The following is a 22,534-nucleotide window of genomic DNA, read 5'->3' on the forward strand; positions in this document are numbered from 1 at the left end:
AAATCATATACCGTATATACTCGAGTATAAGCCGAGTTTTTCAGTCCAAAAAATGGGCTGAAAAACACAGCCTCGGCTTATACTTGGGTCATTAACAAAGTCACCACACGAGGGCGCCATTGCTTGAGCCAGAGCGAGGAGGCACCAGCTTTTGTCTCCTCTGGCATGCCGTAGTTCCTCTCCCTGGCTCAAGCAAATGAGGCAGCCATTTGCTCCAACCGAGGGGAAAAAAGTAATGGTGAGTATTCCTCTCTGCATTGCCTTTAGTCAGATTAAAAAGGCCCCCTGCTGTCAGATTCTCCTCCCCCTCCTTTGAAAGGATTTAAACTGTTTAAAAAATGGTATTTTGTGGTAGTTGCTGTCCTTGCTTGGATAGGATCTAATAATGTATTATGAGGCAGAGCTAGACAGGAATTCTTTTTCTATCTGTCTATCTTTCTATCTATCTATTTTTCTATCTGTCTGTCTATCTATCTTTCTATCTATATCTATCTGTCTATCTATCTATCTATCTATCTATCATCTATCTATCTGTATCTATTTCTATCTATCTATTTTTCTATCTTTCTATCTATCTATTTTTCTATCTATCTATTTTTCTTTCTTTCTATCTATCTATATCTATCTATCTATCTATCTGTATCTATTTCTATCTATCTATCTATCTGTCTGTCTGTCTGTCTGTCTATCTATCTTTCTATCTATATCTATCTATCTATCTATCTATCTATCTATCTATCTATCTGTATCTATTTCTATCTATCTATCTATCTATCTATTTTTCTGTCTGTCTGTCTATCTATCTTTCTATCTATATCTATCTATCTATCTATCTATATATCTATCTATCTATCTATCTATTTGGTTTTCTATGCTGATAACCTCACAGCAGCTAATGCTGAAGCTCTTCTTTGGATACACTTATTTATTTGTTTGTTTGTTTGTTTGTTTATTTATTTAATTGGATTTGTATGCAATCCTTCTCCAAGGACTCAGGGTGGCTCACAGCATATATAAAAACAGAACAATAATGTAAATCCAATTAATGATGAGAAGGAATCCAGTTTTGAAGGATTTTAACTCTTAGGTTTTAGCTTTGTTCCTGATCAAGCTACTTTTTTTACTTTTTAATTTATTGTTAATATTGTTAATTTGTTTACCCTCTTTTAAATTTACAGAGCTAGTTTACTGGTTTTCTTTAAAATAAATATTCTAAAACATGTCTCAATTAATGTAATTTTATTGTTTTCCATTTTTATAAGTTACCAGTAGCCACTGCATTTTCTAACCTCGGCTTATACTCGGGTCAATGCGTTTTCCCAGTTTTTGTGGCAAAAATTGGTGCCTCGGCTTATACTCGGGTCGGCTTATACTCGAGTATATACGGTACACACTTTAAACAACACCTTATAAGGAAAAGTTTAATAGAATCATGGTCAATAGTACAAAAATCCCAATATCTGCAGATACCAAGATGGATTTCACCAAACGAAGCTATAATATATCCTAAAATAATGAATCTAAAAAATAAAATAATATATGATCAAATTTTAGATGAAAACAATACATTAATTTCCAAACAGGATTTGCAGCAAAAAGGGATTGAGATTGACTGGATCCAGTATTATCAAATCAGATCAAGATATAAAGAGGACAAAGAAAGACAGGGATTTCAAAAAATAGGTACATTCGATAAAACTTTATTAGGTCCAGACGAAAAACAAATTTCAAAAATATACAAATATTTGCTATATCAAGAATTAGCGGAGGAAGAAGTAAAAGGAAATATGATAGCATGGGGCCAAAATTTTGGGTACACAATAAACCTACCGGAATGGGAAAAACGATGGACATCCAATTATAAAACAATGCTCTCAGTTCCATACAGAGAAAACATCTATAAGATGTTTTATAGGTGGCACCTTCCCCCAGCGCGATTATCAAAAATGTATCCCAAAATTTCTCCCATCTGTTGGAAATGCCAGAAAAAAACGGGCACTTACTACCACATGTGGTGGGCATGTCCATTAGCTAAAAAAAATTGGGAAAAAACTAGGAATATGATAGAAATAATTATAGGAAGGGAAATATCTATGACACCAGAACTATTTCTTCTTGGAATATTTAGACAAAAATTTTCCAAGAATGATAGACATGTAATATTGCATACAACAACAGCGGTAAGAATTACATATGCACAAGTCTGGAAGCAGGAATCCATCCCAACGATGTATAATGTGATAACCAAAATTTATGAGGTAGTAGAAATGACTAAATTAACATATGGAGGACTTTCATAAAAGCTGGGACAGATGGTATATCTGGATTGCAAAAAACAAATTAAAATGACATCAATGAAAGAAAATTGGGAACCCCAAACCCAAATTTTGAGAGAAAAATTAAATCGATACCAAGAAGAAATATTAACAAATCAAAGCATTACTATACCATTGAGAAAATGATAAAAAATAGACACAATAACAAGAAAATCAAAAGGTTGTATATATGTAATAAATATGTAATAATTATTGAAAGGAAGATATTCCTTTTTGTATTATGTATAAGCTGCAAGCCAATTACACTACCTTTTAGGTGGTGCAGACTTTAAGCAATGATACCAAACATTCTATGCATAAAGTAAGATGCTTTATCTCCTTTTTCTTTTTCCTTTTCTTCTTTCTTTATGTGTATGTAGTGTACCTATTGTTATTTTGTCGTTTTTTGTTATATGTCTTAATGTATATATTTAATAAAGTCTTTTTTTAAAAAAAAAGAAAGAAAGCAGTCCACCTCTATTGATGATGCAGAAGCATACCTGTGGATATTTCAGAACATGCCAATATATTATACTAGAGCTATTGTTGGAATAGTGCAATTTCCTACTTAGGATATGCTTATTTCTGCATATTCTTGACCTTTAAAGTAAAATATTACTGATGCTTGTTTTCTTTTTACATTTTAATTCAGATGCTGGCTCCAGCATTATTTTATATTTTTTTGCCTGATTCTTCTTATAATTTTTAAACCTACCACAAAGGGCAATAAGACAAAAATGAACAAATAAGCAATACAAAAACTGCAGACGTTTTAGAATCAATTAAGAATTATCTTTGTACTTAATAGAGGAGAGGGGTGGGAAAGTTGTGGGACTGAATAAAAGATGTGTTCTACTGTGCCAGCACCAAATCACTGACATTATTATGAATGTTTTGTCATTGATTATATTATGCTTTTGTAATCCTATTTGTGCATTCTGGCCTAATTTTTTTTTTTACTTTTTATAATGGAGCTTAATGGCAATGTTATAGTGCTTTACTAAATCTAACATATTTTTTTCCAAAAGATTTCTCATTCTGGTATGTGGTTTTTAACATATTTTTTTCCAAAAGATTTCTCATTCTGGTATGTGGTTTTTGTTTTAACAGAAGGCGAGTATATCAAGATGTTCATGCGGGGACGGCCCATCACAATGTTTCTTCCTTCAGAAGTTGACAAATATTGTGAAATCAAGACAGAGCTGCCCCCTGAGAAATTAAAACTGGAGTGGGTGTATCCTTGTACACTTCAAGGAAAACTATTTTTATTTTTAATAGTTTTCTTTCTCCTCTTCTCTTTAAAATCTAATTTTCAATTTTTCCTTATTTAAGCTTTTTTAATTTGATAAAAATTAATAAATTATCTCTCATGGTCCATCTTGTCTGCCCTTATACTATTTCCTGAATATCTTTTCTGACATCCTTTCAGCCTAATTTAGGCTAGACTGATTTGTTGATGGATATCTTGTAGATCGCCAAATTTTGTAGCTTGTTGTCCTGGCTTGGGGGGAGGAGAGGGAGTTGAATGTGCGCATGCATGCACGCCAGCCCACAGTTCAGGCAATACAGTTGCAAATAGGCTGCAGCCCAGTTGTTTTGTCATATATTTTTTTTAAGAATCCATTATGGCATGACATTAAACATGGTAAAAATGTCAGGGCAGAATGTACTTATTAGCTTACTAATAATTTTTGGTGTTTCAGGTTTTGCCTATTGAATTATTCTATTTCAAATATAAATTTAAAATTAACTTTCTTCTACTGAAGCCTTGAAGGTCATAATCAGTATTCAAGATGTCTTTCCCCTTATGACAATTTTTTAGATTTTTTGCACATTACTTTTATAAGGTCTTGTAAAACTAACACAGTTTAAGGACTGCAACATCAGGAAATTTTGCTGACATTCTGGTGCTGAAAAATGGATTAAGTTATATAGTGAAAAGTTCATTACTTGGGTTTTCATACTTAATAGCCTCTTATCTCCATTTTAAGAGCCATTTTCTCCCCATAAAGTGTGTAATCTTTATTAATAATTCCATTCCAACTTTTGGGGGCAATATATAAAAACAGTATGTAGATATAATAAATATAAATACCAAACATAAGATCTCAACAGTACAAAACTTTTAAAAAGATGAATACCAACATTATTTATGTCAACAGGAATGCAAAAGAAATTTCATGAATACTAACAACTGAATTAATTAAACTGTGCATCTGTCAGTCAAGCTTGAAAAAATATGTCAGTTTCAATAGAACTTTCAAGTGTCTGTAAGAAAATACCAGATTCTGATACCAACGTGAGCTCCAAACAAGTCCCTTAGGTGCAAAATTCCAAGGTATGGAGTAGAGAGGTATATTGGAGTCTTAAGACTATATAGGCAGCATATAAGAGAAATATGTTTTCATGCTATCTCAGATCTTTATAGCATAAGTTTCCATCATTAATGCTAATTAATTTTGAAAAACCTTGACATTAAAAAAAAAAAGATACGGTTATCGTGGCAGGGACTGTCGAGCTAATGTTTACCTCTTACCTACTGGAGAAATAGTATATTTCATAGCATCTGTGGTAATACTGTTTAATTATGAAGAGCGGACTCAGCGTCATTACTTGGGTCATACGGATTGTGTTAAATGGTTAGTATATGCTTCCACTATTCATGCTTCAGCTACTGTTAAAGATATTGATAGCTTTATGCTATTTGGCATTTGCCTGGTTTCCAACATCCAATATACAAACGTGCCAAGGATAATTTATTTATTTATTTATTCAATTTTTATGCCGCTATTCTCCTTAGACTCAGGGTGGCTTACAACATGTTAGATACATGTTGTGAATCTTGTTAAAATCATGTGATTTATTTCAAAATTAAGAGGCATTCTTTCTGATTCTTGATTTTATTGAAGGATTTACCAGACCTATATCATTATTGAACTGTTGTTTGTTCCTTGGTAAACGCTAGTTAAACTGATATAATCTGCACACTCCCCATATTGCCTCGGCATTTATAAGTGATTAAGTTATGAATTTGTATACCTAATTAAGTTTTAATAATTTTCCATTATCTGAACAATCCATAGTTTTAGTATGCTTCTTAGAAAATAGTGGTGTAGTAAATATAAAATACAAATATTTTCAGGTACTTGAAATAGAAATATTGGTGTGACATTTTAACTGGACTTTTGCTAATATTTCTATCAGTTATAAATGTTTGATTTTGAAAGAGAAAAATGTGAAGTCTTGATTGTGTTGTGTGCTGATTGTGGATCACATGAGTAAGATGAAATAGATCCCTCACGGTGGCACAAAACAAGTCCTGTTTAACATTTTGAATAGAGTAGTCTGGATTCATAAGCAGTATGGCTGCTATTTCCCTAAAATCTACATGGAGCTGACAGTTACTTTTTTCCCACTTTCAGATAGCTAGCGTGAAAGCATGCAGTGTTCCTAACAAGATTATTTCTTCTAGCCTTGCAGTTCATCCAGACAAAATCAGGATAGCAACTGGACAGATAGCTGGAGTGAATAAAGAGGGGAGAGTAAGTTTCTAATGACTTTATCGCGATAATTCGTTCCTGAGTCTGGAAAGTCTCTTAGGAATTTCTCATTTTTACCGTTCCATTTGTCTGATGAATAATTTAAAGGGTTTAATTTGTGCATGTTATCTCAAATTGTGTTATTTCCCAAAGAAGTCTTCAGTTGACCACATAAATATTAAAAAGTTGATTTTGGCCAGACTTCAGTTCCTGCTTGTCTTCTGCCATGTTGGTGAACGTATGACACATGTGCCACAGGTGGCATATGGCGCCATATCAGAGGGCAAACAAGATGTTGCCCCATGTTAGCTGCAGTGCACATGTGCGAGCTGCCTAGCTAATTTTTGGCCTTGAGAAAGGCTGTTTCGCACTCCAGACACTTCAGGAAAGTTTCCTGAAGTCCTGGAGTACAAAAAACAGCACAATGGCAAACTGGAAGTCCATTTTCCAAACTTCCGGTTTTTCCATTGTTTTGGTTTTTTGCACTCTGGGGCTTCAGGAAGCTTGCCTGAACCCTCTGGAATACACCCTTGCACACACACACACACACCCCGTTGGCACGCAAACCAAAAAATATTCACCATCCCTGTTTTTAAAGTGATAATAATATGAAATTATTCCTCTCCATTTTTAAAGGAAGATGTGCAATGGGAAAGAAAATATGAGAAAGCCCTATGATATTAATAAATTTCACATTTCATAGATCTAAATTACCATCTCTTTTTTTCAATAAATGTCCTTAATCTACATGCTCAGATATTGCTGTTCAACTATATCTTACCATATTTGTATTATTTAAAACATTTCAGTACCTTTTGATTTGGTTTATGGCTCAGTGATGGTTGGAAGCTGCAGCCTTATATTCATTTATCTGAGACATTTTAGAATAGACATGGATAAGATTATGTCTAAATCTTTTTCTGAATATTGAACTGAAATTTATTGCAAGGACTTCACTCAAGTCAGTGTTTATTTGGTAGATCAATACCAACTAATGACTGACTTCACCCACATCAATATCTGCTTAATGGAAGCGCCTCTTTTTATCTTTTCGGTAACCACCTGTTTCAAATTATTTTTATTTTACAGCCTTTGCAGCCCCATGTTAGAGTATGGGATTCAGTGAGCTTAATAACTCTACAAGTTATTGGCCTTGGAACTTTTGAACGTGGAGTGGGATGTCTGGATTTTTCAAAAGCAGTAAGGAAAATATTATGTCTTTGTTTCACAAACAATGTATTATGTCTGTCTGTATAAATAACTGTGAATATTTTACTCACCTATTTTAACATTGCATCTAGCAGTGCTATCAGCAGCCTGATATCTTCCAGGGTAGACAGACTATTAAAGCTATGGATTTTTTTTATATACAAGGAGCTCTCTTGAAGTCAGCTTTCTTGTCTTTAATTGCATTATTTCCAGTGCCAGTGTATCTCATTCTTTTTTGTACCTGGCTTGTATCCATTATTTTCCTTATTTACTCATTAGCAATAATTGTTCCAAGAAATTGAAGTTTTTGGAACAAAGCTGCCTCCAGCAGTTACTGGTGGTATTGCAATTCAAGCTGTTTTAAAGAGTTGCAATCAAGTGTTTGATTCTACTACACATACTGTGAGGCATCTTTTTGGAATTGAATCCAAACATGGTCTTAGTAGCAAAACTAGTCATCACTGGATTATAACAGGATGTCATGGATCAGGCAAATAAATTGTATTTTATTTCTAATTTAATTATATACTTTATAAGAGTTCAATTTAAAGATAAAGCTGATTCTTAAAGAATGTCTTAATCTGTCATGTATTTTACCCTTACATGTAAAAAATGAAAACTATTGCATTAGGACATTCTTAAACATAAAAGGACATTATATAATATGATGACATGAATTTTTTTATTAAATCTTTGCAAGGATTCGGGTATACATTTGTGTGTGGTTGATGATTCTAATGAACACATGCTGACTGTTTGGGACTGGCAGAAGAAGTCCAAAGTAGCAGAAATAAAGGTAAATGATGCTTAGATGAATTATCAAAGTTGGGCAAAGTATATTAAATCTTCTTGGTAATATTTTACTGGAAATTTGAAAAAATTCAAAACAAATAGTTGCTACGTAAATAACGTTAAGTTCAGTTTGTCTCTCTTGGTAATTTTGCTAAATTTTTTGATAGAAAAGTACTGCTTTGTGTTGTGGTTAAACGAAGAAACAATACCTTCGGTATGTGTCACTCCAGTGATACAACTACTCAACCTATAACATATATTCATTCCATTAAATAAATTCAGTTGGACTCAATACCTTTCTTTCAGCAGAGACAGAAGATATCAATTGGATGCACCTAATGACCTGCAGATTTACAACAGTATAAATGTTCTTGGAAAGTTTTCATCAAATGCATGAAGTGTTTTTATTTTTATTTATTTATTAAACATATATTGACTATATATTCATATAGTTAATCATATATTAACTGACCAAAAGCGATTCTGGACAGCACCTAACAAACATAGTTAATTTAGTTTTTTAAGTTAATTGGAAAAAGTGTTTGTGAGAAAAATACATGACTAAGAAATGAAATTTAAAAAAATACAAACTATGACTTTTATTCATGAATCAAAGTAATGGGATGTATTCTATTCAAGTTTTAATTAGTTTATCAATGACAGAATATTTATACCATAGACGAAGTTTTATTTACTGTACATAATCGCTGTATAAATTTACTAAAGATAAATAAGGTAGGTAAACTACACTTCCAAGATAAATCTTTCCTCTGTTCTTTTCTCCAGTTTTATCACTATTACATTCTAACCATCTCTGATACTTATTCAAATACTCAGAGAAATTCCTTTGTTTATTTAGAAGGTTAAATTCTAACCTTCTTATATGTAGCTGGATGCGCACAGCACTTTCTCTTATTACAACAACCCTGGAAGTATCACACACTTGATGTGAGCCAAAAAGCTGAGAGGAATTGGAAGTATTTGACAAATGAACTCATCTGCCACCAGATCATATGTTGATTTCTTTATAGAATAATGCAAGGTGTACCACAAAATACAACTGCTTGACAGATACTTGAATGCTAAGAATGAATCATGAATAAGAAATGAGCAAATCTGATGCATTATTGTGTTTTGTGTTTCTGTTTACATAAGCAGGTCTCCAGTTACTTATAAGAACCAAAAATTTAGTAATGAGATTTCTCTTTTTTCTTTTGAAAGACTACAAATGAAGTTGTCCTGGCAGTAGCATTCCATCCAACTGATAAAGATACAATAATAACATCTGGCAAATCTCATATCTTTTTCTGGACTTGGAATACAAATTCATTAACAAGGAAACAAGGAATATTTGGGGTAAGAATCTTTATATCGGGATAATTTTCTGAAGTAGTAAATTAGAATTATTGAAAGTACAATGATTACATTATATTCTTCCCAAGAAACCCTTAGGACTGTGATGGTAAACCTATGGCACATGTGTCATAGGTGACATGCAGAACCCTCTCTGTGGGCATGTGTGCTGTTGCCCTAGCATATATCCATGTATTGTTCCACTGCATATCCATTGCAGTGGAACAATACAATCCATGTATTGTTCCACTGCATATATCCATGGCATTTCTTGCCGTCATTTGCAGAGAAACAGAGGTTTCCCTGCAAACAACAAAACAGATGCTCACGGAAGAAAAAGATTGCGCCTCTTGCAGAGCTGCTGATGTTAGAATGCTCCACCTATCACTTGCTAGCTAGTGTTGGGTTTCCATCAAGCATATATAACGGCCATCTGGTAGTCGGGTTTCCAGTGTGTGTGTGCATTTTGGTTTGGGCACTGAGTGCCGTGACTGCCTTAGGAGAATTAGTATTTATAATAATTCTTATTAATAAAATAGGATATTTAATAGCATGTAATGTTTGTTTGTGTCTGAACAGTATATATGTATACATGTGTGTGTGTTTTTGTGTACATATGTTTGTATAAACCCTCATCCACAAACACACTCATATATACACATAAATATATTTGTATGCATGATAGCATGTTCTAATAAGACAATGCTCCAAGCTCAGTAAACCTGTTTGAATTGAGGTTATGTGCCTGTGTTTGCATATATAGTTCACACAGAAAGCTCTAAATATATTCTGTTGTTTTTCAGAAATACGACAAACCCAAATTTGTTCAGTGCTTAGCATTTTTAGGCAATGGTGAAGTTCTCACTGGTGATTCAGGTGGCATATTGCTTATATGGAGCAAAACTACTGTAGAAGGCACATCAGGAAAAGGAGCAAAAGGTAACATACAGATTTATCTGTATCATGAAAATATGTTTCAAGTTTAATAAAAATGCAACAAATATTGGAGATCAAGTGATGTTTGTAGGTTTCTGATAATATTAAATTATATCAATCTTTATTTTTCAATGCTAGTTTTTCAATTGAATGTATATGAAAAATAATCTAAAAAGAATTTTAAAACTCTGGTGAGCATTTTAGATTAATTTTGTTCCAAGTTATAAATTTCTCAGCAAACTTTTCTTTTCTAGTTTTAAGCAAAATATCTAGAACAAACTGAAATCAAACAGAATCAGGGTAGATAAAAAGTATACTCTAGAACAGAGGTGTCAAATTCGAGGCCCACGGATCTGACCCATGGGTGCTTAAATCTGGGGCCAGCCTGGAAATATCAAATGAATGACCTACAGTGCCTCTACCAACCAAAATGGGCCACATGTGTCCCCCAGCCTGTTTTTAACTGGAAGAGTGCTGCTCGAGGCCGAGAGATATATCTTATACTCCAGTGTGCTTATATTCTAAAACATATGGTAATTATTTTCTTTGGCAGTTAATTAAAATGCTGGGCTGTAAGTAGGCATGCCAGAAAAAACAGTTTCAGTACATGACATTTTAAATGTTAAATGTTTCAGTGAACTTTCTTTCTAAAGAAAATACTTATGTAAAAGCATAATTATATCATGGATAATGCATTTAATATTGTAATAATAGAAAAACAAATAATACAAATAATAAAAACAAATGATGACCGTAGACTAATCGGTAGCCAGTGCAGCATGCGGAGCCTCGGTGTTATATAGGTGTACCTAGGTATGCCCATGATAGCCCATACAGCTGCATTCTGGGCTGTCTGTAGTTTCCGAACACTCTTCAACGGTAGTCCCATGTAGAGCGCGTTGCAATAATCAAGACGAGTTGATGAGGGCCTGAGTGACTGTGCGTAAAGCCTCCCAGTCCAAATAGTTAATATCAGGCTCTGCCTTTTATCTAAGAAAGGTAAATTCCTTTTGGGTCCATCTTTTAGTAATGAAAAACATCCAACTATGTTTTCCTTAAATAAATTTGAGCATGTCTGCAGAATTATTGTTGTTGTTGTTATTTTTAAAACATATTATAGACTCCCAGTCCAGAAGAAATTTCACATTAAAAAAACCTTTATCTAGATTTTTTTACTAAAGAAATAGGCATCAGTAGCTCAATTTTCATTTTTCTTTTTAATTTACACATGTACATCTAGTCATGAACTCTCCTGATTCTTTCTCCTTCTATTAAAAATTAGTCATCAAATTAATTTTTAATATAAGTCTACGAGAGGGGCGGCATACAAATCTAATAAAAAGGAAGGAAGGAAGGAAGGAAGGAAACTATCATGTAGCACTTAAAACTATTCAGGTATAGCTTGACCAGACTGAAGAACTACTGCCTTTGTTCAACCTGAAATTCTGCCCTCCTTTAAACATCTCTTTATTGATACCTATGGTAGTAATTATTTCTTATTTGTCAAAAAAATCTTTGAAGTTGGTTGGCAAATACACTGTATTGACACTGTACTGTTTCTTACATGATTACAGGTGTGTATCAAATCAGCAAACAAATCAAAGCTCATGATGGCAATGTGTTCACACTCTGTCAAATGAGGAATGGAATGCTGCTAACTGGAAGTGGGAAGGATAGAAAAATCATTTTGTGGGATCATGACTTGAATGCTGAAAGAGAAATAGAGGTATGAAAAATTTGATGAACAAATAACGAGAAACTGTACTTTTGAGCTGAGATGAAAGGTTCTGAAGAGCAGGCACTAATTAAGAATTCAAAAGTACTTTCAAGCAATGTATTCAAGCAAAGTGTTGGTTATGACCTTTAAAGCCCTTCATGGCACTGGACCAGAATATCTCCGAGACCGCCTTCTGCCGCACGAATCCCAGCGACCGATTAGGTCCCACAGAGTGGGCCTTCTCCGGGTCCCGTCAACTAAACAATGTCGGTTGGCGGGCCCCAGGGGAAGAGCCTTCTCTGTGGCGGCCCCGACCCTCTGGAACCAACTCCCCCCAGAGATTAGAACTGCCCCTACTCTCCCTGCCTTCCGTAAACTCCTTAAAACCCACCTTTGTCGTCAGGCATGGGGGAACTGAAACACCTCCCCCGGGCATGTACAATTTATGTATGGTATGTTTGAGTGTGTGTTTGTTAGCAAAATGGGGTTCTTTTAAATATTTTAAATTATATTTGGATTTGTTATAAATTGTTGTGTTGTGCTGTGAGCCGCCCCGAGTCTGCGGAGAGGGGCGGCATACAAATCTAAATAATAAATAATAATAAATAAATAATAATATTCCCCTTTTTATTACTGATGTAATTACAGTATTGATTTTTATCCTATTCTTCTTCAGAAAAGCTTTAAAAAACCTTGGAAGATTCCTCTCCTCTCTTCATAGTATTCTTATTAAACAAGTTCAGGTTATAGTAAGAACCATGACAACTATTTTCATTTTATGTCTATGTAAATTTGTCTTCTATCTCCTAATCTTTGCACAATTAACATAGTATTTATTTGCACAAGTATTTCTGAGTATCTTTCAACCAAGAAGAATTCCAGATCTGTTTACAATTCAAGACTTGAAAATAAATTTCAAAAACTTAAAAAGATTAGGAACAGCTAAATTAAAAATAAAAACAAATAAGAAAAATGTTATATGTAAACAAAATTATTTAGCTGCGTGAAACCAAATGCACAAAAATCTGCATAAAATACTGATAAAAATAGTTAAATACAGCTAATATGCCGGTATATTTTTATACAGATTGCAGGACTTCAAGTAAATCCATATTGATTGCTTTGTTCTCTTTATAGGTGAAGATTAGAAGATTCCTCTTCTGCAGGAATCTGGGATAAATTGCCATTTCATTGGTATAGGAAAATATTGCTTTCAGTATTATCTTACATATGGAACACAATACAGTTAATAAAGTTGTGTTCTTTTGCATTAATATTAGGTAGTGAAATTAGGTAATTTATTAAGTATAGTAACTTGACATTTTATCTATATAGTGAGCAAAACAAACAATATGGATTTGTTTGAAGTTTTCTGGTCCATATGGAAAGAACTCTTTTGCTTTGTTACAGTTATTGTCCAACTCAAAAAAATAAAAACAAGTGAGACAGCAAGTAAGTAAATAAATAAATAATAAATAAATCCCAATGTTCATAATGACATAATTTACAAATAGTTAAACAGAACATAGACATGTTAAAAAAAATAAAATCATACCTTAAAATTCTAAATAGGGCAGGACACCATTTTTTAAAAATCCCCTCATCTGACATTGATAACACTCAGATATTGTACATTAAAGTTATTTTACTTTGAATTTATCAATAATGCAGTTACTTTATTACAGTGATAGCTAAGTGTTTTTAACTGCAATTAAAGGGGAAAGAAATAATTTCAAAACAATTATTTTTAAAAGGTGCTCAGTAAAATTAGTAAGTAGATACCAATTTGATATATGTAGTCAGGTAGTGATGTAGCTTTTACTTAGCTACAGTGATAGTTAGCATTATTTTGTGCTTGAAGTAGTGAAATTTGAAACATCTTCCCTGAAATAAGTTTGGATTGGAAACAGGGATTGTAACAGGGAAAGAACAACTATGTCAAAACATAACTTTTTAAAAATACATATTTATCATTCAAATCATATAACATATACCACATGTCTTTGAAAGGAGGAGGACTGCTCTTATTTTTATCAATAAAACTTCCAATGATAAAATAAACAATAAAGGTGAAATCGGACAACCTTGTCGAACTCCTTTTTAAATATATTTTTTAAAAAATCTAATTGTTCGTTATTTAATATATTTTTTGTCGTTTGTTTTGAATATATTACTTTAATCAAGTTTACAAATTTTGTGCCAAATCTCATTTTATTTCATTGCATTTTTATAAAAATCCAATTTACATTGTCAAAAGCTTTTTTGGCATCGAGGAACATTAATGATACTGGTTTTCCAAAATGTAACATACACCACATGTCTTTGAAAGGAGGAGGAAAGAGATTAAAATAAGAAAAGTAACAAAAGTATGATGATGGAAACATTGAATCTTCGAGATTTGTTTGCACAAAGAAAGATGTTTGTGATTTCCAGTATTTTAGAGTATTATACTTTGTAATCTATAAAATAGATTTCAAGGTAATATGATTTCATTTCCATAGGTTCCTGATCAGTATGGGACAATAAGAGCTGTAGCAGAAGGCAAAGCTGATCAATTTATTATTGGGACATCAAGGAATTTTATTTTGCGTGGAACTTTTAATGATGGTTTTCAAGTGGAAGTACAGGTTTGTCCCTTTTTCTCTTTGAATTTATAGATATTTGATGTGTTTTGTTTGCTGTATAATTAGAGATATATGTCCATTAATTTTGTGTTTTAGGGCCATACAGATGAACTCTGGGGCCTGGGAACACATCCGTTCAAAGATCTGTTCTTAACTTGTGCTCAAGATCATCAAGTTTGTATGTGGAATTCAGCGGACCACACTCTTGAATGGACCAGGCTACTAGATGTATGTGCTTCATCCTTTCTGAGAATACTAGGCATAGTTTTGGGATGATTTGTCAGTAAAGATTCCATGTTAAGAAAAAAAAATCAAACTGTTGCAACAACAGCATTATTTTGATCTTTTTTTAAAAAAAAGCTTTGATTTAATATATTTTATTTTACATAAAAATTGAAGAGCTGAAAATATCCTGTTGCTCCTTAACATCACTGCATCATTATCGTGTCATTGCAGTTTTTGGGACAAAAAAAATATTTATAGTATATTTATTTCTTTGCATGGAAGTTCATTCTTCGGAATCTTAAAGGAAAAAGATTTAGCAGTGAGGGATGGCCACAATTTATGCCTGCAGAACCATGGGGGGGGGGGGGGTGAATAATGCTGGCTTAGCTGGAAAAACCAGCTGACAATGATCCTACAATGATGCAAAATGTCTCTTAGAGTAAACAGTTTTTAAAGCTGGAATTAAATGGCAATGTTTTGCTAAATTATTAGGTAATAATCATGCCAGTAAAAGGGTTTGTGGTTGGCTTGGCATTGATCCCCAAATTAGTTTTAGTAAATTTTGATGTGATCTTCAGATTGTTTAGTTATAAATTTAGTTTAAGTGCACGAGGTTAAAATCTGTATAGTATAATGGGCCACATATGTTCCAAGTATGTGGAGTAATTTCAAAGCATATGGCTTCTTAAACTGGAATTGTGGTTTTGCTCCTATTTACTTCTCTTAATCCAGGTGGAACAGGCCAGTGAATAATTGCCTGTGTAAATATTATTCAATTTAAACTTACATCATAAGATCAACATGTGTCTTTCAGGAACCAGGACATTGTGCTGACTTCCATCCAAGTGGTACAGTGGTAGCGATAGGAACACACTCAGGAAGGTAAAAATGTTGTAATGCTTTTCTTCAGGCAAAAGCAAATATAATCCTCTGGACACTATTCTCTGTTTGATAGTGATTTACTGTTGTTGCTTTTAATTCAGTTAGCATATTTATTCAAGTGTCTTCCATTTTGGAATTCAAAGCCGGTTATGAGATTCATGGGTAATTATCCATTCAGGCATGGGCCATATTCAAGCCTCTTTAGCTGGAACGAGTGGATTATATCATAATCTCATCAAGTTATGAGGCAAAGAGCCTATTCTTCTGATACCACTAAGTTGGGTTCGCAACCTGTGGGATGCGTCCCACCATCGGGCCAAGGCATATACACTATTGGGCAAGGCTGTGTGATGGTAGCCACTGGCACTCGCAGCCCCACACATGCAAGATGCTAAATGCTGTTGCTAAGAGCCAGGCATATGCACCCACCACTCACACTTATGAACCTGCTGCTCTAAAATCTTTCCTTCTCCCTGCTGGGCCACCAACCCAGAAAGGTTAGGGAATGCTGCACTAAGTAACAATTTTTAGAAAATTTAATCGTACGGTCAGTGGTGAACGATAGATACCTGTTTTTTAAGATTTATGTTTTTTAAAAAAATAAACAAGTGTCTTCTATAAGATGAGGTATTGTATATGATGTGCAGTAGTGTCTGTCAGTAGGCCTATGACAGAAAAGAAAAGTGGAATTGCATTATCTGATGTTGTTTCGTGTAATTTTTAATTACCGTAGTACAAAAAGTGGTGACTCTCTCTTTCTCTCTCTCTCTCTCTCTCTCTCTCTCTCTCTGTCTCTCTGTCTCTCTCCGTCCCTCCTTCCCTCTCTCTCTCTCTCTCTCTCTCTTTTTCTTTTGCATTCCTTAACCTTGCTAAGTATTATCTTGCTAGTCCATACTCCACTGCTATCAATTGTCCAGAGTCTTCTTTATGCTGAAAATTACTTCTATGGAACAATGCATTTTATTTTATCCAAGACTGATTGATTGGTTCTTCTTGTAAGTCCATGGTAATTTTAGTAACCATTTACAGAAGACCTCTGTCTTATTTCTTTTTATTCTTCTCAGTACACATTTTTGAAGCCATATATTATCACTGAAAAGACAATTACTTCATCTATTCTGATACTTGTCAGAGAAATGTCCTTATTTTTCCTAATATCTAAGAATAGCACTGTCATCTTTCCAAAAATTAATCTATTTTTGCTGCCCATTGTCCTAAGAAGGAAAAATTATCTTTTGTTTTAATTTCTTTGCCAACAGCTGTGAATTTATGCTCATTGGTTGTCTTAATTTTTAACATTAACCCAGATTTTTCTCTCTGTTTTTATTTCCATAAATCTGTTTATTATAGGTTAGCAAAGTGCCTATCTTGAAATTAATCATCTAGCTATCACCCTCAAATTGATAGGGCTTCAGCCTGTACTTAATGAAATCCAGCTGTTTTATCTTCCTATCTTGTCATTAAGTATATTCACTCTATAAGCTATTAAGACAATGCATATTCTTCTTTCACTTACTTCTATATTCTGAAGCACTCAGTTTCTCCTGATTCAATTCTTTTTATATTTCCTACTCATTGTAAGTATTGCAAAAAAGAAGAATCAAATGTTTGGGCATACCTATTAGTTTTAATATATTGCACATTTGGCATAATAACTACAATTGCACTGTGAAATGAGCAGCATATAAATTGGATAAATAACAGCCAAAGTCCATGTATCAGTTGAGCAGAAATTTTTTTTACATTTTCTTAGTCTCTGCAATCTCATGTTAGCTATGTGATCTCATGTCTTTTTAAATATTTTTAAAATCTATCTGCTCATTTGGCATTTTTCTCTTTTTTTCTGTTTAGACAGCTGGCCAATTTATGTATGAAAACTCACTTTCTAGGGGAACATTTCTTCAATATCTCTTCCTGCAAATGCTTCTGTCACCTGTAATCCAATTTGTAAAAGATTTCAATATAGTATTTTTAAAACTTAATTTGCCTCTATCATATGGGCATTTGGGAAAGGAGAGGCAAATGATGAATGTTGTGGCATGCAAATACTGGCATGTTTGAAACCTAGGCAAAAATATTAGTTCTTTTTATTTATTATCAAAATTATGCAGCTGCCCATTTCACAACAAGAAAAGTGGATAACAAAGCTAAAAACAGATAGATAATAAATACCAGACAATGTGACACAGCAATAAAAAGCTAATGACCCAAGACAAGGGATGCTGAAAGTTCTCAGAATAAGCAGCCGCTACTGATGTGCATAGGTATGAAGGAAAGTGGCAGCAATAGGAACTAGTGCTTTACTTTAGTAAGGCAACTGTCTGTTTTGTTCACCATAGTTCTGTGTTGAAACAGATTGAGCAAAGCCACTTTCTGGCAGAAGATAAAAGGCTTAGAATAGTTAGGAATTCCTACAGCATTAATAGAAACAATAACATGTTTTGAAGCCAGAAAACAGAAGTCTGCAACTTCAGACCGATGAAAAATGGCAACATAATCTTTCAGAAGAATTTGGGCATAAGAATTTGGGCAACATTTGAGGTATAAAATCTGTTCCCAGGAAAGTGTATAGGAAGCATCTGGAGGGGTGTTTTGGGGAGCAATTTGGGGTAGCATAAGAAGCTTTTAGAGGGGTGATTTTGGAGAGATTTGGGGCGGCATAGGAAGTGTCTGGAGGGGTGATTTGGGGAGAAATTTGGGGCGGTGCTAGCCTTCATTAGGACCTCCATTCCTTGCTTCTCGCTGTCCGTCTCCACTCCATTAGCCTTCACTTTGTCTGCCGCCGCTTTTTTTTAAGCCTTAAAGTTTGGATTTTCCTAATGGGTTTGCACACATTATTTGCTATTACATTGTTTCATCTTACGAACTTTTCTTCTTACGAACCTCATCACGGAACGAATTAAGTTCGTAAGAAGAGGTATCACTGTACTTAGTTGTCATCAGTGGGGCTCATATTGCTTAATGCTGATGCCCTCATTTGGTTAGGTTAAATAAATCTTATGTACAAACATTAAATATATAGACATATACTTAAAATCACAGATCTGTATATGCCAGGGATAGGCAATCCACAGACCCCGATTTCCAGGCTCAATTATTTCAATTGCCAGTACAGTCATTGAAATTCAGGGGCAACCTGACCTAATGTTATTGAAATGAGTGCCTATTTAGTGGATGGTTAATGGGCCTGTTGTTAAAGGTATGTGCAGAGTAACCCTTGAGTTATCAAGGTCATGCACATAGAAACAGGATATTGCAGTAGATATGAGTAATTACTTAATCACACACAGAGATATATTAAAGTGCAAATAGCAAAATCCAAATAAACAGTCCAGCTCATACATATTCAAATTAGTTAATCTCTAGAAGTACAATAATCTTCTTACCCATTTGTCTTTGTCATATGCATTCAAAAAAGCTTACAAACGCAACATAATACAAAGCATGATAACAGATTATTCAAGTCAAAGAGTCAATCAGAATGAAACAACAGAGAGATTAAGCCATGATCTGTAGCTCCCTCTTATGGCAACTTGCAATACTACAGCCAATCAGAACATAGCGTACATTTTAAAGATATATTATGTCAATACATACAACCATACATGGTTGGTTTGTTTATATATTGCCAACCCAACCGTTTAGACAGAGTACTAACACCTAAAATGTTGTGCATTTTAATTATCCCAATCATCAGGATACATCACCAGTTTTTTAATCTTTGCAGCCTTTGGATACAAAATAACAGTAAATATTTAAACAAAAAGTGTGACCCAGGTTTCAAGAAGAAATCATTTAATAATATGCTCTGTGATATTCAGACTGTCTTCGATATGATTGATACATTATTAGAGTAACATTTAACCATAGTCAAACCAGTTGTGTCATTTTATAAAATTCACAATAACCTTGCAGGAACATTTCTATTTCTCCTTCATAGGTGGTTTGTTTTAGATGCTGAAACAAGAGATTTGGTTTCAATTCATACAGATGGGAACGAGCAGCTCTCTGTGATGCGCTACACAGTAGGTACGCAGAACTTTTCTTCATTTCTTCATGTGTCACCTATTCTAAAAAGAGAGTTTTAAGTAAGAACAACATTGCTTCTGAATAGAGATGTTTTTAACATTCATATTTTATTGTGGGGTTTTTTAGTCTTGGGAAATGTTAATATCTATTAAAATTCCATGTATGTATACTATATGTTAAATAAATAAAATATAAATAAGTAACAACAAATTTATGTTAACCTCTTTGAAATTATTTTACCACATTGAAAAAAATACTTATAAAAGTACCAATAAATAAAGCAATATGAAATATCAGTTTTTCTTTGGATTTTAGCTTTACTGCACCTGAATGAACAGTATTGTTTGCTAGCTTACCTTACTACATAGTAACTAAATAGAGGAAGTAGTGATGCAAATTCATATACAAAATAGTATCCCGGAAGCAGTTCAAAAAGTGGACTTTTTTCTGACTGAAGTTGGCCCTTAACTCTTCAATTTAGAACACGAATGCTGCAGTGCTAAAATTGTGGACTCCTTGTGGACTCAGGGCAGCTTACAACATTGAAAATATGATAACAATTAAAATACCCTAATATATAGCTAAGAACAACAGTATTGTTTGCTTGCTTACCTTACTAAATAATTATACTTTCAGGGAAAAATAGGAAAGGGAAGAAGACAATAAGTAGGGTGGATAAACTCAGTTACAATGTTGATGTGACCAGATTTGGAACAAATTGTCATGGAGAAAACCTATGTGGCTGATAAAAATAACATTGATGGTACATAATTATCAAGAGCCTTACTATTTAAGAGTCTTATATGAAAATTAAAATATTCTGAATGCTTATCATTTCCTTAAATAGGTAAAATAAAGATAATATTTGCTTTGGATTACAACATTTATTTATTTTGTTATTATCTACAACAATTTCTTACATGATATGCTTGCTGTCCAATTATAGTTTTGTTTTTAACTTATATTACAGATGGCACCTTTCTTGCAGTAGGTTCCCATGACAACTTCATTTACCTCTACACAGTAACAGAAAATGGAAGAAAGTACAGCAGATATGGAAAATGCACTGTAAGAATTGTAAAATGATATTATTTTCTAAACTTTGTAGATAAAGGTGGAATGCATGCAGATATAGCTGTTTTCTCATCAAGGTACTGTCTAGATTCCACTAAGTAATATCATGCGGAACCTTAATTTCTGATGGTTGATGGTACAGGAAATAAAATAGCACATTAATATTTAAAATATTCCCAGCTAATATAGCATTCTTATTACTTGACCTCAGTGTTATCCTCAAATGCCACTTCTTAAAGCTGTCTTAAGGATATAGTTGTCTTTTACTTTTAGGGCATGAAAGGTATATATACAAAACAATAGTTCCAGTTTAAATATAGGCAAAAATTGCTATTAACTGTGGTGAAATATGACAGAGTTCCATGATTTCCATGCTCATTATTCCTGTAGTTGGTTTTATTTTTTTTTACCCCATAATCTGTTTCCAGGCTCCATTTTTTGCCGTAGAGCTTCGTACATTGTTCAAATCCTGGTATATTATTCTGGACATGCGGAAGTTAAGAAGCAATTTTGTGTGTCAATTGAATACACATGTACCTTTCGGTTTTGAATGCTAATTTGACATTTCATAATTCTCTATCATAATTTATTATACTGACATACTTGAAATGCAAATATTGAGAGGTGAGAAACTTTTCCATTTTAAACAATTGCCCCACATAAAAAACAGAGTGAATATATTTTGTAAAACCAGAGTAAAATGAGATCTGCTTATTCTGCCTTTTATTTTAAATCCAAGTTTCACCAAAATATACCTTTTCCAGAGAATGAGAGCTCTGGAATATTTTTCACTCTTTGTATTAGTAAATTTGTTTCTAGACAAAAACAGAGTTGGGTATTAATTTTAGATCTGGATTTTAGATCTGAACTTTAGGTTTGGATTAATAGAGAACAGGATTTTTTGGATGATCAGAAGTTCAATTGAGAGCTCATGCAGCAGCAAGAGAGTTAAGGTTTTCCAGATCTTGGAAGTTTAGTTTGCCTTTTTAAACTCTAATTTTATATTTTTAATGTAAACTGTTAAGACTCTGATAGTTGGCAGATTAAAAATAATAAATTACAATTTATCTGATAATAAAAGATGTAACGGGTAAACATTTAATTGGGTAACAGTAGTATTTCGTTTTGTGATAGCTCTGTATGCTATTAATTCTCTTTATAAATTTGACATTCTCCTATCCTTCATAGTTCAGAGTTTTTAATGTAGTACGTGCAGTTTTTATTAGAGTGAAGTGCCAGTACTTGTCACATATGCTTACTGTATCTCAGAAATGAAATATAAAATAGCTCTCTTACTATGACTGCCACTGAAGAGATCATGGTTGCTTATAGAAATATTCAATGTAAACTATTTAGACTGTTTCAATAATGTGCTCTTAAACTTAAACTTTTTGCACAAAAGAGTCTCTTTAAATTAGCTTTTCCTAAATTCTGGAAAAATGTTAACAGCTGTCAAAAATCCAGCAATGTTTAGAAATTGATTGTCCTTCTTGCCTACAATGTTAGTGCTAGCTTCTCAATTTTTAAAGATTCAGGCTAACAGATGGAGGGCAGGGGAAGAAAAGAAAAACAAATGGATCTTTCTTCTTTTTTCTGAGCCCACTGCATATTTTCCTGAGCAACTGGGAACATTGTAAAAGCAAATTCATTCATGTAAACCAGTTGAATTTGGCATCCTATTATCCTTGGCATGAAGCAAGCTCTATACATAACCGCTCACAAAGAACATTTCTGTTATTGCATATCCACCCTTTCAGTTGAGGGGTAAATTGTAGCCTTCCACTCCATCTTCATATAAATTTTGTTTGCCCAGGTTCAGAGGTGATTGACAGATCGATT

At 33.4% G+C, this 22,534-nt stretch overlaps 1 protein-coding gene across 1 annotated transcript in view; it reads left to right on the plus strand.

The window, feature by feature from the left end:
• The window catches only part of EML4 (EMAP like 4), a 122,024-nt gene that overhangs the window by 90,821 nt on the left and 8,669 nt on the right, over positions 1-22,534 (plus strand). Inside the window, 13 exon segments of the mRNA XM_070734525.1 lie at positions 3,426-3,549; positions 4,805-4,954; positions 5,788-5,857; positions 6,944-7,054; positions 7,764-7,859; positions 9,077-9,211; positions 10,012-10,147; positions 11,719-11,870; positions 14,363-14,488; positions 14,582-14,713; positions 15,525-15,592; positions 19,533-19,621; positions 20,592-20,689. Coding sequence (XP_070590626.1) covers positions 3,426-3,549; positions 4,805-4,954; positions 5,788-5,857; positions 6,944-7,054; positions 7,764-7,859; positions 9,077-9,211; positions 10,012-10,147; positions 11,719-11,870; positions 14,363-14,488; positions 14,582-14,713; positions 15,525-15,592; positions 19,533-19,621; positions 20,592-20,689 — 1,487 coding nt within the window.

This window comes from Erythrolamprus reginae, chromosome 1 (assembly GCF_031021105.1).
Source record: "Erythrolamprus reginae isolate rEryReg1 chromosome 1, rEryReg1.hap1, whole genome shotgun sequence".
NCBI classification, from domain to species: domain Eukaryota; kingdom Metazoa; phylum Chordata; class Lepidosauria; order Squamata; family Dipsadidae; genus Erythrolamprus; species Erythrolamprus reginae.